At 42.5% G+C, this 20,037-nt stretch overlaps 1 protein-coding gene across 6 annotated transcripts in view; it reads left to right on the forward strand.

Moving 5' to 3' along the window:
- Positions 1 to 20,037, forward strand: part of SHANK2 (SH3 and multiple ankyrin repeat domains 2) — a 258,071-nt gene that overhangs the window by 66,181 nt on the left and 171,853 nt on the right. For 4 of the 6 annotated variants that reach the window (XM_088175303.1, XM_088175304.1, XM_088175305.1 and 1 more), the window contains one exon: positions 15,542 to 15,851. In XM_088175303.1, coding sequence (XP_088031429.1) covers positions 15,542 to 15,851 — 310 coding nt within the window. Of the gene's footprint in view, positions 1 to 11,879; positions 12,201 to 15,541; positions 15,852 to 20,037 lie in introns of those variants that run through there. The other 2 variants (XM_088175307.1, XM_088175308.1) reach the window with 1 other exon arrangement.

Genomic DNA, 20,037 nt, shown 5'->3' on the forward strand with positions numbered 1-20,037 from the left:
AATGGACTTAGAAAACTCCTTCAGTGGTGAATCCAGAAATCACACATGAGCCATGTTCCCTTTTGCTCCTTGGTCTGGGAATTCACACAACAGTACTTTCTGGATTTTGCTCTAGCACTAAAGTGCTTTTGTTACTTACATGAATTACTTAGCACTTGTACTCTTCTAAATATTTGAATGTCCTTCCCATCTTATTAAGGACACTAATTTTTAATGCCTGTAGATTAGTAATGAGTAAGTGCCTTCCTAAAAAAATTTGCTCTGTTCTTGAAGGAAAGAAAACCTAAAGTCGTTTTATAATACTTGTTCTCATTCCTTTCATCACTTTATTCCCCATACTAGCTTGAGAACCTTGGAGGTCTTTATTATCCCAAGAAATTTCTGCTGTGGTCATGCTTGAAAGTCCCACTAGCTGTGTGTGCCTTGCATGACTGCATGCAAAAATTGCTGCTTTAGATCATCCTGCTTGTGGCATGAATAGCTGAGGATGTCATCTTGCAGTGTGATCAGCCTGCTGGGATCCTCCCTATTTCCCTGGGAGCTCCTGGCATGTAGTGTCAAGCTAGGTAAGTCCTCCTTGTGCTAGTTAAGAGCTTTTCCTCAATGTGCTGTGTTTTGGAAAGCTCCTGAAGCCCCCAGACCTGGGACAGGGACCATTTGCTGTTGGGCACAGTGGTGATTTCTGTCCCTGATGTGTGCCTGTGCCTGTTTGCTCAGAAATACCCATCTGTGATTATCACCATCAGTATTCAATTGCTGCCTTGTTTTGATTTCCTATCTCCTTTTCCATTTATTTTCATGTTGCTTAAAACTGTTCCCTCAATTTTGTCTCATAAGTAAGCCTTAGATTCCTGTTTAACTCCTTCAGCCCTCCCTCACAGTGTCTTTCCTTCGTTTCTAGAGCAATGGTGCCATTTTCTACCAGCCAGTTTCCTGAACTTTCTGCCCTTACACTGCCTTTGTTAAATGCTTATGGGGTCTACTGTTCATCACTGCTAATACAGTCCCTAGACCTTGGGGCTTCTTTTCTCCTCTGCTTTTCTCCTTTTGCTTTTCTGCTTGTCTCTGTCTGCATGTCCGTTCTTTGCAGAGCTCCCTGTTAGTGAAGATGTGTTTCTCACCTGGCACTAGTGCTGTGTTGGGAGGTTTGTTCTGTCCTTGACTTTAGCGTCTCCTGCTCCGGGTACGTACTGAAAATGCAGAATACTGAGAGATATCAAGGCATAAAAGCCAAGAAAATTACTGTAGTTAGGAGACAGCTGCTTCCCCCTCTTCTTTTTCCTGTAATGGACAGTGGCAGAAGAGATAAGAAAGATCAATTGGAATTACAAAGGTTTTCCCAGCCGTAATAGTGCATAGCAACAAAATCCCTGACAGTTCACCCTTTGAGGAACACAGATGAAGGTTAAAATCGGTCAGGGAGGATCAGTTAGTGAGATTTGAAACCCAAATCCACACTGAGGCAGAGTAAGGTGTTGGTAAAAGGAGAGAATCTGTGGTTTGTTTCTGATGTTATTTACACTCAGCAATACATATTTGCAGATAAGGCTGTCCACTCCTGGCAGTTAATGATCAGAAAATCTCCTGTAGTCTCTTCTAGCTATCCTACAAAGGTCCATTTCTCTGGTTCTGGAGCAGTCCTGGCTTGCATCATTCATAAGCTTCTTTATTTCCTGACTGAAATTCCAGTCCCTTTAGAGTTCAGATCAAAATAAAAAAAAAAAAATCACCTTTAACTGAGCCTAGGATTTTAACAGCTATGTCTTTCCTTTTTTTAAATTCATTTTTCCCCTTTTTTTTATTCATTACTTAACAACCCATAGAATAAGAGGTGTTTCTATCCCAGTGTCACAACTCTGTGACTCTTACTGGATCCTCAGAGCCTTTCCTTTTCATAGTCTCTCCTACATAAATGTAAATCACAGCTTACTCCTGCATCTTCACTATTGCCTGCATTGCTTTTGGCTGCTGAATGGTTTGATTAATCCTTAAGCTGGTGCCTGGTGTTCAGACCCTGAGCCAGATTTCAGGGCTTGCACTTCCCTCCGTGGTGCAGCACCGTGACACTGTGTGCCACTGAGTCACGGAGCCCTGGCACTCCAGAGCATCTGACAGCACTAACCCATCTTCATTTGCTCCTCTGGAAACTCCTCCAGATTGTATCTCCCAGATTTGCTGGGAACCACTGGAGTTCTGGTGTGTTTTCTTCCTGTCTTTTAGTCCTTCCACCTCCACTTACACCTTATTTCTTGATCTCAGATGTGTCCTGTGAGCCCCATTTATTTCTTCTCCTTTTCTGCTAATAATTCCTTTGATGTTCCTTCCCAACATGAAGTGAAGCGTGGTCCTAGCCAGGGGGACCTAGGGTGAGTCATCTCTAAATTTCTTGCCAAATTCTTGGCCAGGAAAGATATGTTAAAACCCTATGGAAAATTTACTTGCGGAGATTCTATAGATATTTTCCTTAGCTTTTAAATTTCCATATATTCTGTTTTACCACCCTCCACCAGTCATCACCCAGCTGAGGGAATGACTTTAGGCTTTCCTTGACCCCCATGGGGAACTTGACACAGGGGATGAGAATAATCTCTGACTGTGTTTCTGTCCCCTTTTGAAACAGGGGTGTCCTGGGGACTGTGGTCACCTCTCTGTTGTTTATAGCAGTGGTTCCTCAGAAGCCAGAGCTGCTGGGAATTCCTGGGATTGTTCCCAGTGAAACTCTTTGGTGTCCACTGAAGCTGAGGGCTGGAGATTTCCTTTGGTTTAAGTCTCCAGCAAACAAAAAATATTGCAAGTGATTTGGATTCACTTCTCAGCTGAAGCTTCCTAATGTAATATCTGAAATGCATATTTGATGTCACCCTGTTTTGTTTTCTGTCCTATCCACTTTTTTCTCTGGATACACAGTGTATTCTTCATGCACATATTTTTGTTTATAAAGATGTGTTGTTTATTCCTGAAACGTTTCATGTCAGAATTGTGTCCTTGAATTTGTGAGTGCAATGATCATCTTAATTTAGATCTGCTTCTGTAGATGGCTTCAGACTGGATCCTAGGTGGCAAATGCCAAATGGTCCTTCCTCCAGTGAAAGTGCTGATGGACACATGGAATAATCATACACGTGTCACCAGTGTACAGGTGACACCAAAGTGAGAACGATTCCTCTCCTAAACACAAATCCTTCAGCTACTCAGAAACATCAAGAATCTGCATCTGAGATGCTGTGAATTAGTAGAGAGCAACATAATGCAGTTCCCATATTCATACAATTCCTCTCCTTTCTCTGATCCCATTCTTTTTTAGTATGCATTAGCACTATTTGCATCACTTCTTCTTGTCCGGAAGAAAACAGAGTTATTTTGAAACTTGAACACGGAAGTCAAATTTCATTGTAGTAGTCATGATGTCCGGGGGTGGCACTGCCAAATAATATCCAGAACTCTTCTCTTTTCATAGTAATGTCTTGGATGTCAGCCATGCATTTTTCCACTGAATTAATGAACATCAGATCTATGCCAGGAACGTAAGAATAGATGGCACTGCTTCTGAAATAGTTTGTACATAAAATTACTTTTCCATGATGGGTTTTAAAGCCTGCACCTTCTTTATTCTTTCTATTGATCTTATTTACCTGCTCTGACTTACTAACCTATTTAACAACAGTCCTTGTTTTATATTCTTGTTACATAAAAGCTAAACCCAGCTGTCAGCACAAAACTTCATCTGCTGGAAGCATTAAGAAACAGGATGGGAAAAGAAGTCTTTCCTCAACATTTTCAAATATTATAAAACACACGTGATGATTTCTTGAAGCAGAAGTAGGGATAGTATTGTGACATCACTTAAATCATTAATCCACCTCAAAACCCCTTCAGTGAGCAAGATTCCTTTCTCAATGGGATTCAGCACTGAGAACATTATAAATGCTGCAAACACCTACATATTTGTACAGAGATAACCCCCTGCTTCAGCGGATACAGGCTTTTTATATCCTTTCTTAGTTATACCAGCATGATTCATTAGCAGTTATTTTTGAGATGAAGAAATGTAGGCTACTAATACAATTTAAAATACTGTTATTTTAATGAATAAGTCAGCAATGTTTTAGTTTCTATTTAACACCAAATGTCTAAATGGAGCTAAGGATAGCGAGACAATTATCAGCTTAAATTATTGGGTTTTATCTTTTAAAGATCCTGCTTAATAACATGACTTCGGCTAGAGCTTGCAATCCCCTATTTAGGAGAGAAGATATTTTGGGGGGTGAATGGTTGTGTATCTCCCATCTTTAGCAGAAAAGACAACTGGAAGTTTGCAGTGGGAGACTCTGCTCAGGGAACCCAAGTGTGCCTTTTCTCAGAAGTGTCAGTGTGAATTATTTGATTCTTAGGTCCATTTTGGAATTGAGATGATGAGAATACGAGCAGAGGAAGAATTCTTGAAAATCACTTAGGTAAGATGGGAATAACTGTGCTGAGGATAATGTGGGGTGCCATAATGATGGGTCTCACTAGCTCCACGTTTGAGAAGCAAAATCTACAATCACAGAAATGCTTTTTGCTTTCTTCACTCACAACCATCACCAGGATTCTTACCCTAAGTTCTCTTCTCACTCCTTGCAGATTCCTGGGCTTCAGGGAGGCTGCAGAGTCAATAATTCAGTTCTCTTGGTGCTTAGTTTCTGGCTTACCAATGCTTCTGCCAGGATAAAAATGGGCTCTGCTGTAAAATGAGAAGGAAAGTGGCAATGCAGGTTTTTTATCATTATCAAATATATCATAAAATGTCAGTACCTGTAAGAAGCCAGCCAGCAGAGGGGAAAAGCTCCCAGAGTTTCAGTTCCTTTGCTGACAGCTCAAGCCCAGCTCTGTCTCCTCAGTAAAATGCTGTATTCTTCACTCCAAAAGGATTCCCCTCAAAGTGCAATAAGCTGGTAAAAATTTACAGTAATGTTGTATTTACTGCTTGATTGTTCCCTCCTCTCTTCACAATTAAAGTATGGGTTATTTCTACTATTATGCATTTAAATATTGCAACCTTCCATGAATCTTCCTCTTCTAGGTGCTGTTTTCTTGTGTCCTCTTCTATCCCCATCCATTTGTCTTGGTTGCCAATTTTATGTAACTTTGCCATGACATGGTATCTTCTAGAAATTTTCTTTCCTGGCCTACTCTTACATCCCATTTATTTCCTATTGGATCTGGGTGGCAGGAAGTTTATCCTTAGGGAATTGGTGAGGGAAGTAGTGAAAGCCAATTGTAGCAATGAGAAGAAGGGAAAATGAGATTGAAAAATGGCAGTGAAGGACGCCAGGATTTAAGAGTTGGAGAAGAAGGAGGAGCTGGAGCTAAAAGAAAATATTATTAATTTCTTTCTTTGCTGTTTTCTTACCCTACCTGCCTTGGCTACCTCACACTCATGCATGAACTTTAACACCTGAGCAGTATATATTTTGAAACTTCTACAAAAGTCCAATTTTTTTCCCCCATTGAGAGCAATATACACTTTTCAGTTATGAAAATGGTGTTATTCTAAATAAAACTGACATGATCCACCAACACTTTTGGAAGCACAGATGCTTTGTCCCACTATTTACTAAAGAGGTTCACACTTAGATTGAAGCAGTGAAATCAAATCACTGAATAAAGCCTGGAACAACATAATGATTTAAGGAATTCATGGAGAGCTTCTGGTAGGAGGAAAGTTACACCAAGGGAAAATCAGATTGTTTTCTGTACAACACCAGGACACGGATTCACCATGCAATCCAATATTGGTGCAGTTGTTCTGCTGTGCTTTCGTTTGCCCTTGTTCTCCTCTGCAGCATCAGGCTGCAACCACAAATTCTAATGTTGCATCTGAGGCCCATCAGTGTCGGATTTAGCAGAAGAATCTTTGTTACAGGAGCCACCAGCCATGAAATTCTCTCTCTGAATGACATGGCTTTGTTATTATTTTTTTTTTCCAGCACAAACTATGTGGGTTGGGATATGCACAGCCCCCTGATGTTCAGCGATATTTTTTCCCAACTCAATGTACACATAATGCCAGGAATGAGATTAATGTGTTGTGTACTTCAGTCCTTCTGAGTGGTGCTGCATCAGGACAAGATTTCCCAGTGTGTTATTAGTGGGGAAAATTGCACCGTCCTTTCACCAGCTTGTTTAGAGAGCAGAAGAATTTGTAGTGGGATATAATTATATTTGATTCCTATTTTCTCTCTTGTTGTTGGAAGTAAAAGAATGCAGCTTCAGGGGTTCACACTTGACTGCTTTCAGTTCAAGCTGATAGTCTGAGCTAAATGGATCCTTCTGTCCAAATACTGTACGAGTTGTTAATCTTGTGCTTCAATGGCACTGTTAAGGAGCTGGTTACTCAGAGTTTGCTGCTGTGTAAAGATGAACCACTCTGGAGGAGTTGTACTTGCTGATGAAAACACACCTTGAAATAAGCCCAGTTCATATTTAAAAAAACCAATTACGATGAGTAATTTTGTGTTTTATTGACTGCAAATCACTCATTACCTTTTTCTAAAAGAGTTCACAGGAACTATTTACTTTTTAAAATATTATATTTTTCCCTGTCTTCATGGCCAGCAGAGAAAAATCATTGTTATCAGAGTGCAGAAATGTATGGAGGATAGGCACAAATATTTATTGTAGTTATTTGTATTATTCAGAGTAAGAGTGGATGGTACTTTCAACCCAAACACAAATAATAGAAATGAGAGGCTGTGAGTGCTTATGGAGTATAAAACCTTGAGAAAGCCTTGTCAGAGCTGGCCTTCCCATTCCAGGGAGAATGTTCTCCTGAACCAGAACTAAGAAAATAGACAGCTTTATTTGGATAAGTTGCTTCTTTTATAGCAATGTACCTGTTAGAATGAAAGCCAGCCAGCCATATTTTATTCAGATTGGCTGCTTGCTTCCACATTGCTGATAGATTTCAATCATGTTTTTAAATTCCCCTTCAGCTATTGGAGCTTTCTCTCATAGCTTTTGCTTTACTCTCTCTCTTCAAGCTGCTGCTTGCAAGATGCATTATTGGCCATTGTTTCCTCCCCGATTCCAGCCTTTCACAGAGAACTGGAGGGTTTCGATTCCCCACCTTTTAACCTTCTATTGTTCACTTGTCTCTGTACCCTTGACCCAGATTCCTCACACAAAGCCACCTCTCATCCTTGGGGACAGAGGTTTTATTTCTGTTCTCAGGTAAATTCTGATCTATGTATCTGTATTGCTGCAGGCAGAGTCTCAGATATTTGCAGGTATTGCCATATTGAGACTGGTAATTTTTCTTTTTGAATTTTATTCAGGCTCTTCTGGATCATAATTTCTCCACTGAGTACATTCCAACCTCTCAGAGAGATGTCAGACATTTGCCCTGAAAGTTTGCAAGTTTTGAAGGAAGCCTTAGAAATTTTTAAATGTAATCTAAGCAGAAGATCCTCTGTCTCCCCTTGATGTTGAGCATCTGAAAGTAAAGCCCTGAGGTGAACTGGTCTCCCTTCTCAGGCACATGCAGCTCTTTGAATGCTTTCCTTGCATTGCTGCTGTAATCTTAGTGAGGGCTAGTTTATAATCATGTGAATATGACAAAAAAAAATTAAAAAAAGAAAAAGGGATTGATTTTCACTTCCCATGATTTTGATTTCATTTGTGTGGCAACTGTGGATTCATCAACTTTTAATTTTTTTTAAATTCCTTTGGGATGAGCCATCAAACAGCTTTACCTTTTATGCTTTGTTATTAAAATGAGTGAAGTGTTTTCTGCAGAACTCTGTGGCCAGATCTCTATACCAGGCAAGAAACTGCCTCAGATTAAGGCATCCCCAGAAGTCTGGCTGAGCCCAGAGCCTTTGCAGGTCCTTGTTGTTGGTTTTGCAGGAAGCTCTGGGCAGGTTCTGGGTGCCTTGGCCCGTGTCACAGCGAGCACAGCCTGGGAAGGGCGGTGCTGGGTGACGGAAGGGGTGTCTGGCACATGGCTGTGCAACTCCCACTGCTATTTTTTGCTTTCTTTTCTAATTGATAACTCCTGCCATCTGTTCCCGAGCCATCTCTCTGCTGTCCTTTCCCACACAGTCTCCTGCCCCTGTTCCACCCCTGAGCTCAGGCTGAGTGCCCCCAGGCTGCTGCCAAGGGCTGGTTGATACCAGGGGTAGCTGGGTGCTGAGATGCTGCTGACACAGATAAAACATCGGGTCAGCCCAGGCAGGGCTCTCCCAGCAGCATTTCAGGGGGCTCAGATGCTTCTCTCTCCGTGCTGCTTAAGCTGCAGTTCCTTGAGCAAACTCCACGGATTTTTTTTATTCAGAAAAAAAAAAAAAAAACCACAAAAAACCCCAAACCTTTGCTTTATAAAAGCAGTTCAGTTGTTGCTCTGAGTCCTTCTGAATCTGTCACCCCTGCCTGGGTTCATGACCGTCTTGTGGCTTTCTGGAATGAGTCAGTAATCTAGAAGCACTGTAGCAGCCTAGGTTGGTGGTTTTTTTTTTTCCTCAAGAGCCTTTATGTTCTTTCCAGTCTATATTTGAAGCTCTCCTTTCTTGTCTAACTCTCCATTTGGTGGCTTAGCATACGGGAAGCCTGTTTTATAGTGCAGAGAAATGCATTTCTACATGCTAAGGACTGAATTTTTAACAAGAAACAGCTAGAGGAATTTTTCTGACAGGAGCTCCAAAATGGAAAAAATCAAGAAAGAATAAATCATGGCAATCGTAGCTGTGGTTGACCATTATCTAAGAAGCCTTGGACCTTCAAGGTGTGTTGGAGGGATGATTAAATTAGAACATTGGGCTCTAAGTGCCAAAAAATAGATCCTCAAGAGTGGATAAGTCACTGATTTTCCATAGATTTCTAATGGGGGTTATGGATTTATACACCCATAAAAATTGGTGTTACAAATGCACAAGAAACACTCATCAAAATTAACCTGAGAACCCCTGTTTTGGTTTCTGTTCGAGGTGGCCTTTTCCTCTCAGAGACATCCCCATGTAGAGCTGTCACACGTTTTCCTGAGCACCTAGCAAAGGAGCAGGGAAATGAGGGTTTACCTCACCTGGAAGGTTCCTCATGATTTCTTGATTAAGGATGCTAATGGCTTGTGGGTTATATTATCCTTGGGTATAGGCACAGTCAAATTATTAAGTTTTTGTCCTGAGGTGATAATACCGAGGCTACAGTTGTGAGGCAGAAAATCTTTCAGGAAGGAGTGGAAGCTGCTGGAATATTTTCTTTTTTTAATTTCCCCGCACCGGGGAATTTGGGACTTCTGTTAAAATAAACAAATTCTAATAAGCTATTAGTGAAAATGAGAGAAGCTCAAAAACTGCAGCTGCAAGTGTTCACTGACTTCCTTGATTGTCACATTTTCCCATTGTACAATAGTGGTTATTGCAGGAGGCTCTGCCATGTGGGAAGAAATTATATATCCTGTGTTGGGGGAAAGACAGACAGTTCAATGGAATAAAATGATCACTCATCAGGTTATCTCTCCGATGGTGTAGGTCTGAAAGAGTTCCCACATTTCCACAAAACTTAATAATTTCAAGTGACTTTCATATTTTGGATGTTTTTGTAACACTGATTAGAAACCTCCAGATGATGAAATGTTACAGCTCCGGCAAGAATCTAATAAAAATCCCCCCAGGGACTGATTTTGATTGACTACAGTTGCCTGTCTGTTTTTATTTTACTATATATGAACAGACAGGAATGAGCAGGATTGAGTTAACCCTTCCCTGGCCTAATTCCTGTCCTTGGGGGCCTGGGCTGCCACTGCTTTCCACCACTGACACCCAGAGAAAGGTAAAAGCAGTTTAAGGGTTCCATTAACACTCATAGTTCCTTTGTGTTTTGTAGCTCCAAATATAATTGAGGGATTGGATGAAGGTATTAGAAAATTGAACCCACACAGGGTTATAATTCAAATTAGTGGCACAGCCCTGGTGGAGCAGTTCTTGTTCTGGAAATTATATTGATTCTTCAGTGGATCTAATTAATGCACATATTTATAAATTAATGAATAAAAGTTCAAAGTTATTCTTTAGCAAGCCTTGCATCTATTAGAAGTGAAGAAGAAGGCTTTTTCCTGTCAAATAAAGATTTTTAATGCTGCACATGTGCTATGACCATTTCCTCTGGTAAAAGTTCTACCTGCTAAGGATGGTTGCTTTCAAAAATAAATTGAACCAAAACATTAAATTATATTAGGTAAATGTTATTTTCTTTGTAAATTAAACACTGGGATGTTAACTTCAGTTTAAACTGTTAAATGTATTTATGCTTACTAATTCTTTTCAGTGCTATGTAACTGTGAGATCACTATGCACACAGACATTAAACCCATTTAAGTAATTTATTTTCTGTCTTTCTTGAAGCAGTTTTCTCAGTAAGAAACTCCTTGATTTTCCAAATTAGATGCATTAGTGATCAGTGGAGAAGCCTGAAATAGAATAAATATTTATTACCTGTTATATAGTTCATATGATTAGAAGGCAAATTTTTAATGTAGTTTACTCATTTTTTATTAGACTGTGAATTTCCTATCCTTTGGAATCTTTGTATCTTAGATTTAAGCAGATCTGCTTAAATTTTTTGTGGTTTTTAGCACCTCCCCCTCCTTCCTATGTGCCTGTTTCTGTTCTTTGCTCTTCCTCTGGAAGCATGTTTGCACTGCCAAGCATAGTTATCCCTGGATTTCTGTTTTATTCAGAATTAGGACTTTCCAAACTTCTTTGGTTACATCTTGTATTTCCTGGTACCTGCATCGAATTTACCAAACGAGCTTGGTCAGGGTTTTTTTTTTGTATTCTTCCTCTGTCCAAAAAGAAATTCTCTTTTATTCCAGTGCGATGGAAGGGGAAGGGAGAATAATCGTGCTTGTATCATCCCCTCTGGTTCAAACTGGAATATAGGAATATAGGTGAGAGATTCTGAGAAGTGGCAGGTTCGGCTCCATCCTTAAGGTGGTCATTGTGTGAAGCTTGGGGCGATTTGTGCTTCTCCTCAGATTGGTCCTTCGGAATAAATAAATAAATAAAAAGGGAAAAGGGAATAAATAGCAAAAAGTGAAGCGCAGAAGGGGAAATCAGTGGGGAAGAAATAGATAAAATGAAATAAATGGGGGAAAGGAGATAAATAGCAAATAGTGAGTAAACAGCAACAAGCAAATAAATAGCAACAAGCGAATAAACAGCGGGGTGCTGTGCTCAGCGAGAGGCAGCTGTGCAAGAGGAGAGCCCAGGGCAGGTCCCCGGCAGCTGCCAGCCCCGGCCGGGCTTTCCCTGCGAGCCGCAGCTGCTCCGGAGCCTCTCCCGCCCGGCAAATGGGAATTCTGGCCCCGGAGCCCCGCAGCAACCCCCGGCTCCCCGGGGCCCCGCAATTCCCGGAGCCCCGCAGCTCCCCGGGGCTCCCCGCAGCTCCTGCAGCTCCCCGGGCTCCCCGCAATTCCCGGAGCCCCGCAGCTCCCCGGGGCTCCCCGCAGCTCCTGCAGCTCCCGGGCTCCCCGCAATTCCCGGAGCCCCGCAGCTCCCCATTTCCCCCAGCTCCCCCAGCTCCCCGCAGCTCCCGGGGCTCCCCATCTTCCCCAGCTCCCGGGGCTCCCGGGGCTCCCCATCTCCCCCAGCTCCCCCAGCTCCCGGGGCTCCCCATCTCCCCCAGCTCCCCACGGTTCCCCGCAGTTCCCGCAGCTCCCGGAGCCCCGCAGCCGGGCTGGGGAGCGGAGCAGCGCCTGCTCTGCGGGGCTGTGGCGGCGGCAGGTTCACATGACTAATGCTGGGAGAGATAGCAGGAGCGGAGCGCTTTTTTTTTTTTTTTTTTTTTTTTCTTCTTCCTTTTTTTTTTTTTTTTTTTTTTTTTTGAGCAGCTCCAGTCTGTGCACAGTTGGCTCCCAGCTGACAGACAGAATGTGGGGTGGGCTTTGTCACCAGAACGCTGGGTACTGCATGCCCAGTTATGCTCGCAATTCCACAGTGCCCAGAAACCTGCTGCTTATGTCAGGGTGCAGCCAGCCTGAACACATAGAAATTGGGTAGCTTGATTGTTTGGGTATATTTTTTTTTAAATATTATTATTATTTTTTATTTCTTTTTATCTTTTTTGCCTCTTTCTTCCCTGCAAAGGTTATATAATGAGGGGATTGCTGCTAAAGTAAAAAGGGAAAATGAAGTCTTTGTTAAATGCCTTCACAAAGAAAGAAGGTAAGCGATGAAAGCAGAACACTTTGATGTTTCAGACTGGTGTTTTCTTGTGTACATTTAATATGATGGGCTTAGTGACTCTATAATTAATCAATTCCTGCAATTTCTTTTTCAAAATCATTTGATGTTAGACAGTCCATTTAGGCAAGTGGTTATTAAAGCTGGATGTGACTTTATTCCTTTCAGGATTTTCTCTGAAGAATCAAGTAGTTGTAAAAATGTTTTTGTTCCCTAAGAAATGCATTTGGAGACAGGGAAGGATTTTCCTAGGTGAATTTTGTCAGTGAATGGTGCTGAATTGCCCCTTCAGATGTATGAAGTGCCAGGAATAGAATTCAGAGAGCTGGAGGAAGGATTATGTGGTACTTTCAAGTGTGCTTTTAGGGATGGTAAATTTAAACTTTTGGGGCATGGAATTAGTTCAGGCATTTTCATGTCATTTTATATCAAGTGTTTGTCTCCAAACAAGTTTTGCCACAGTTATTCTTGCAGTTCTGAAATGTGGTGAAATATTAGGGGAAAGCAGAGTCTAACCGGGACTAAAGCATGGACATTTGCATTTCATAATTTTGTGTTGTAGTTCTGTTTTTTTAATTGTGAAAATAATATAAATAATGCTGATAAGAAGTAGCTAAAAAAATATCCACCCACTTACAGTTTGCAGATTGCTGGGGAAAAGAAACAGTTGGGTGGAATATTAATCACTTCAGGCACAGAAATGCTTATTTTTAACTCTTTCTATAAAAGATTTGTGTTAGACATGCATCAATTGGTGTCATTAGTTGTCCCTTTCCCTGTTTATTTCCTGTAGTAAAGGCAAATTTTGCTCGTAGTTCTCTCCTCAAGAATAGAACATTAATAAGAAAACAAAAGCTGAACTCTTAAATGGGCTTGTAAAATGCTCCTGAGGTGCATAAGGGAAAAAAAATTCCTTTCCTCTGGTGCCTGGAGGGTGGTTTCTCCAGTCTGTCAGTCCAGATGTGCCCTGCAGCTCTCTGTCCGTGCTGTCCCCGTGCCCTGGCACCCTGTCCCTGTCCTCCCTCCCAACCAGCAGAGATCCCACCAGCCTCTCCAGAGTCCCAGTAAACATCCCCAAAACACTGGCAAGATTTCGTTTTCTCAGCCTGTGGCTGGAAGGGCTGGGCAGGCTGCTTCCAGGTTCACGAGAAATTAAAATCTGAGTGTCAGACCCAATTTTTACTGAATGCAAGGCGAACTTTGGTGACCTGGGGGAGCAGCGTTAGACTTTCAGGCAGCAAACCTGAGTGTGCCAAACATCCCCTGTATTCAGTTTGTGTGTTTTCTCCTTGACTGATTTCTGCTTTGTTGTACCTGTGAAAGATCCCCATCTTCAATGAAGTCATTTCTAGAACTGTATTCCAAATGTCAAAAATAAAGGAATGCAGAAGTGTTGCATCTCTGCCCCACACATCGACCTAAAGGTCTGTGTGTGCCAGTTTTGGAGATAAATGCTGTGAGTTTGCTGTAAGTTAGCACTAACTGGGGCTTTCACTGTGACATCTGAAGCACCAAGGTGCTCTCATGACACCCTCGGCTGCTTTGAAACCTTAAAGAAATATGGAATGGGAAAAAACTTGAAATGTCAGGAGGATTATCCTGAGTTTCTGCCAGTTTCTAGCATAAGCACTGGACTTCTGTGCTTTCTCCCCGTTAACAGCTTTTCAAGGCTATTTCCCTTATTTCAAAGGAAACATGGAAATGAGTTGAAGCCCTTTCTGTGCACGCTGTTCCCGTGTTTGGTTGTTCTGATGTTGGCGAGTTGTTTACTAGAGAAAGTTTCAGCTCACTGGAAATACAAAGGATATTATTGTAAAATATTCAGAATTGTAGCTAATCATAAACTGACTCTGGTGAAAATGATACAAACCATTCTTTTACTCGCAGTTCCATCTCTATTTTATGCTATAAATATGCTCTCAGTTTTGCATAGAAACCTTAAATTTTGCTTTGTTCTCTCAATTAAAGGCTCTATTTCAAGGCAGGACAGATTGATTCCTGACTATATTCATATTTATGTGAATTTATTTACTTGCACAGTATGACAGACATTCTTATTCTGTTTTTTGAGTGGTTTTGAAGGGTATTGAATGAGTAGACATTTCTGGCTCTTTATAAATGGCACTTACTGGCACTTTAGACATGTAGGATGATATTTTGTGGGACTTCTTTCCCAATTTAAATATGATTTTTTTTCTTTGAGAGCTACACCAGCTCAGTGAAGCCCTCAGAATAATGCCTGGCTGCCTTTTGTTAGTTATGCCACTGTGACTTTTCGGATGTAAATCCGTGCACTTTGGCTCAGCTCCTGTGACCCCCACGAGCTCCACCGAGAGAAATTAATGAGGGCAGTTGCAATAATGGGGATCAAGGCCAGCCTGAGGTTTTGGGGTCAATTCCTTTATGACAGGGCAGGAAATTCCACAAGTCTGGTGATAACTGGGTGCTTTTTTATTAGGGAATTTGCCTTCTAAGTTGCACTTGGGACAAACTGACCCACTAGAGTGGGAAAAGGAGATCTGGAAAATTGTGTGAATGCTGGTGTGTACCCAGAATTCATTTGAAGGGCTGGACCCTCTGCTCTGAGTTCGATTTGTGTTGCCCTTGCTTTGTTTTGTGCTGTGGCTGTTTCATTAAGGAGTTTCTTGGAGCCTTTGGATACCATGGTGTTCCCTCATGGTGCTCCTGTGGCACGTGATGGAGCCCAGGTATTACCCTGGGGTAATCTGCTCCACATAGCACAGTGATGGATGTGGTAGCAAGGCCAGGATTAGAAAGAGGGGAATGCCTGGGGATTGCAGCAGTGTAATAGAGTTCTGCCAGGACAGGAAGCCGTGTCCTCGATTTTTAACCTGCAAGGTGGGGATAAGGTGACTGTTCACAGATTTCAGGTTAGGCATCAACTTGAGGTGGACCAGTTTCCATGCCAGCTGGGGGATGGAAACTGCCAAGTCCATGCGTCAGGAATTCTGTTCTGTGCCTGTCTGAGTGAATGTGACAACACAGCAGGAAAATGAACTTTCTGAGCCTCAAACCTGGCAATAATGAAGTGTTCCCCATTTCCTAGAGCCCAGTTCAAAGTGTTGAGCAGGCTCATGGCACTGGTGTTGCTTCACCGTGTATTCAAGCCAGCAAACAGGTTAATGTTGCTCTGTTGTTTTTGATTTAATGTTAATGATGTTCTGAAGATAATTTGATCAGCTCTGCTGGCAAGGTAGAGTTTCTGTCTCTGCAGAAGAAACAATGCCATATGTTGTATGTGGTGGTAAACACACATGAATGTGAAATCATCTGAGCTCACCCTCCACGTCTCTCTTTCACAGTGCCCTTTAGGGAGGCTCCCACCTACTCCAACAGGAGGAGGAGACCTCCCAGCACCTTGGCAGCCCCCCGGATCCTGCTCCGCTCCAACAGCGACAACAACCTGAACATCAACAACCTCCCCGAGTGGTCAGCCTCCTCCTCTGCCTCTTCACACCGCAGCCTTTCCCCTCACCTGCTCCAACAGATGCAGAATAATCCCAATGGAACTGTAAAAACTGTGGGGAGTTACACTCCGTCCTCCCGGAGCCGCTCGCCGTCCCTCAACAGGCTGGGAGAGGATGCCAAGAGGCAGCAGCACAGGCACATCAGGTGAGTTTGGGCTGTTTCACAGCACGAGGTACCCCTAAAGGCACCATGCTGGCCTGCCACATTCCTTTATGTTATTTGCACTCTCTAGAATGTATAGTTATTCATTCTCAGCACAGTGGACCATGCCCAAGTGTGAATATTTTAATTGGAAGCACCAAAGCCAGCTGTTTCCTCACACAGCTCCAGCAGCCTTTCAAGCCTTTCAAGTTCAGCAGTGACTTAACACAGAGTTTGCACCTCCAGCTCAAGGTGCTGGCTCTGCACATCTTCCCATAGTTGAAATAAGGATTGTATTTAATAGCAAAGCCAACTGTTTCTGGGATACCTGGTCCCTTCATGGAACCATTGGTCATGCCTGGAACCTGTGCTGGGGCTGCTCATGGGTGATGGAGCAGGGGCTGTTTAAGTTCTCTCTTCTGTAGGTGTGTGCTGAGCCAAAGAGTGAAATAGAGGGAGTGATGTGATCTAGCAGGCATTCTGGGGAAATATCCTGCAGCTCTGTCCCACTGGAGAGCAAATCCTGACTAATCAGAGTCATGTAGGTATTGTAAGCCATGGAATAAAGTGGAGGGCTGGGGCTAAGTTTTCGTCACATATGGGGGCTGCAGCTTTGAGAAGCCACTGCTCTGGAACTCCTGCAAAATGTGAAGGAGATGGAGCTACACCAGGACAAGGAGTCAAAGTGCTACAAAAAGGCTGGGAGGCATCAGAGCTGAGAGCTGCTGGAGAGAACAAGAGCCAAAACACATTTAACTCACTACTCATTTGAAAATCAGTCAGCTGTCTTGTTTCCTAATGTATGTGTGTGTGTATATATACATATGTATGCTGTTCAGAGTAGAAGAGGACCTGGGCATTATCAAGAAATGCAGCAATTGGTTTTTTGCTGTTTGTAGGTTTAAGGGATGTTCAGTGGAGTTTCAAGTCAGTAAAACAAAATGTCATGTAGCTGACACTTCCTCTGTTACCTTGCCTGTTCCTCTGCTCTCCCTTGCCCTAGGCACCCAAACTGCCAGGCACTGTTTGTGATGGAAGCAATACTTCTAGACAGGGAAGATCTGGTGAATTGTGAGACAAAGTTGTCTGGAATGTAAGAAGGAGAGAAATTAAAAGGAAGGAAGGAAAGGGATACAGATTCCATATGCCAGTGGAAGCTCATCTTGCTTTGTTGTATGCTACAATATCGGCAAAAGCTCATTTGGGTATAATTTGGGTGGCATTTCCTCATAGAGCCCAGTATCAGCTTAAGATCAGTCTATAATGAGGCTTCACCTGGATGAGGAGTTGAAGTGAAGAGGCTGTAAGGTTCTTTCCAGAGAATGAGTGTTCAGTGTTCCACTGTATTCTTCTGATGCCACCAGAGAGGGAGGTTCTATCTTAGTGATTATTTTAGCTGAATGGGATAAAAAGTGCCTTTTCATCAATGTTCCTGGGATAACACACTTCAAATTCTACAAGTATAAACAATGCTTTGAGCTGGGGGTAACAATTAAAAACTTTTTTTTTGGACTGAGCAAACATTTACTTGCTTTGACTTCATTCAGCCGCTTTCCTCTTCCCTTTCTGAAAAGTCGCTCGGGTGATAGTGGGAACCAATTTAATGCCTGAGAGTTAGTGGATATGAAATTTTGGTCTTAGTGCATCAGCATTACAGCTACTGAAACTGCTACCCAGCTGCAGAGTTCCCTGTGTGCCACCAAGACTTGTTTCAGAGAAGTCCAGAGTACGGGCAAGGACTGAGAAGAGAGCTGGAGGCTCTCTAAATTTAAAGACAACTAAAAGGATTTTATACATAAATTTTCCTGCAATTAATGCCTTTTCTTGCCACAGGCCCATTTTGCAATCAGGAATGACACCTTATGTGACACTTTTCTCACAGATTTTGTTTAACTACGTGACCACCTACTTACTGTCAGCTAAATGTGGGAATTGTTGCTGTCTCTACTTATTATTTGCAAATAATAAGAGTCACCATGAAGCTGTTGCTCCCCTGAGATGGAAAAGCTCTTTTTGAAAGAGCAGGAGGTTGGACTGTGGAGCAGAAGCAGCCAGAAGGGGCAGGGTGATGGAGAAGGTCAGACTGTGACAAAGGGTTAATGAAGTTTGTGGGATTTGTGTTGGGGAGAGGTGCTGGAAAGCGATGCTGGAAGGGGTTCGTGTGACCTTTGCAGCCCGTGTGGCTCAGGTGTTCTGTCTTCTCAAACTGAAAGAGGAGAGATTTAGATTGGATATTAGGAAGAAATTCTTTCCTGAGAGGGTGGCAAGTCACTGGAACAGACTTCCCAGAGAAGCTGTGGCTGCCCCATCCCTGGAAGTGCCCAAGGCCAGGCTGGAAGAGCCTGGTCCAGTGGAAGGTGTCCCTGCCCCTGACAGGATCTGGATGGTCTTAAAGGTTCCCTCCAAGCCAAACTGTTGTTGATTCTCATGAGGCTGTTGCTTTCCACAGCAAAGTTTTTAGGGGATGGAGCTGGGAATGAAAGGGAAGGGACAGCCTTCATGTGGACCTTACCCCACAGAAATGAGGGAAGGAGGTGCCAACACAGCCTCAGTCAGGGCTGAGCTGCCAAGGATGGCCAGCTTCTTCTGGCTGAGAGGGAAACATGTCTCCACATCCTCCTGCTGCTCCTTCCTGGCATGGCACTTGCTGGGCTTGGAGCCCACGCTGGGCACAAGCAAGGGAGAGGAAAGATCTCTTTTTAAGAAGTCCTGCACCCCACGTAGCAGCCCTGATTTCCATTAGTGAGCCTGTTGCCTGAGAAGTTCTGCATTCCTTGTGTGGGTTTAATGTGCCATTTCCCTTTTCTCTTTCAGTGAGAGAGAAAATGAATGTAGCTTCTGTGCTGCAGTTAAAGTAGATGCTGGGAGATAACACTGGGAATAGTTGCCACCAGACTAGGCAGAAACACAGCTTGATACAAGTGGAAATCAGATGTGTAGCTATAGTTTATAGATCTGGATTTTTTTTTTATGGTGATGACTGTTCCTTCACTTACAAGGAAAAAGGAATGGAGCAAAAGAACTGAAATCTGAATGTCATCTTTTCCAGGCTTTCTTTAAGCAACTGAGAGTTGGCTGAGATTTCTGGTGCAAACTCCATCACAGACATGCAACCAGAGCTTGCCTTTAAACTCCTGAGCTTACCTAAGCTGTGGCTTACCATTAGCAGCACCCTTCACAGTAATAGACCAGAACAAGGTGAAAGGGGCATGCAATTCCAAATTATGAAGAAGTTACTGCAGGAAAATGGGATTGTTCCCGATAGGAAAGATCCACTAGGTGTGAGTTTTTACCAGACTTCTGTACCTATTGACTTGCTGGGTCCCATTTTCATAGGAGACTGGCTAAAAAAAGAAAAAAGTGAAAACCAGCAGACCCTACCCCTTGCATTTAATTTTGCTTAAAGCAGTTTGAGAGACTTTCTTACACGAAGGCAAGCAGGGTATTACAATGCTAAACCACCACTAAATCACCTTTCTTCCTTTGGTAGCCTAACTTTTCCCTATCGATCTCTTTAATATTATTCCTTCTCATGAATATTTCCCTTTTCTAGGCTTTGGTTAAGCCTGCAAGTTTTTTATACTTCGGGTTTTTTTTACAGTTGACTGCTAGTGTATTACAAGTCTGTTATTATATATCCTATAGGTTTCCCACCTTCTTTAACATTTGCCTCTTTTGCTTTTCATCTCTTTTTGACAGTTCACTCATTTTCCCACAGGTTTAAGAGCAATCTTACGCATTGTTCACCACCTTTCAACAATTCCTTTTTTATACACCATGAGTAGACTGTGAGTTGGTGGTGACCTGTGGCTTCCTGGGCACATTCTGGAGTCACTGAGTGAGCTGGTGATTGCCATCCAGAAGAAATGATCATTTGGAAAATGTTAACCACAAGCGCCGTGCTTTGTGCAGATCTAAATTTAACCTTGGAGTGATGAAGTAACTTGATTATTCAGTCCATTTAGTTAATAATTCAATGATCTCACTTGTTCACTCCATGTTACAAAGATATTCATTCCCAAGAATTGTAAATACAGACGTTTTCAAGTCCCTCTGACAAATTGACATGCTGAGAATGTATGATGGCCATATAAATTTTGAGTTTAATCAGGGTCTGGGAATGTGGAAGTTTAATTTGCAGAACACTAAAAGCTTTAATGTTGTGTGTTTTCTGTTCTAGGCCATTATG

Source organism: Sturnus vulgaris, chromosome 18 (assembly GCF_052056855.1).
Source record: "Sturnus vulgaris isolate bStuVul1 chromosome 18, bStuVul1.hap1, whole genome shotgun sequence".
NCBI lineage: Eukaryota > Metazoa > Chordata > Aves > Passeriformes > Sturnidae > Sturnus > Sturnus vulgaris.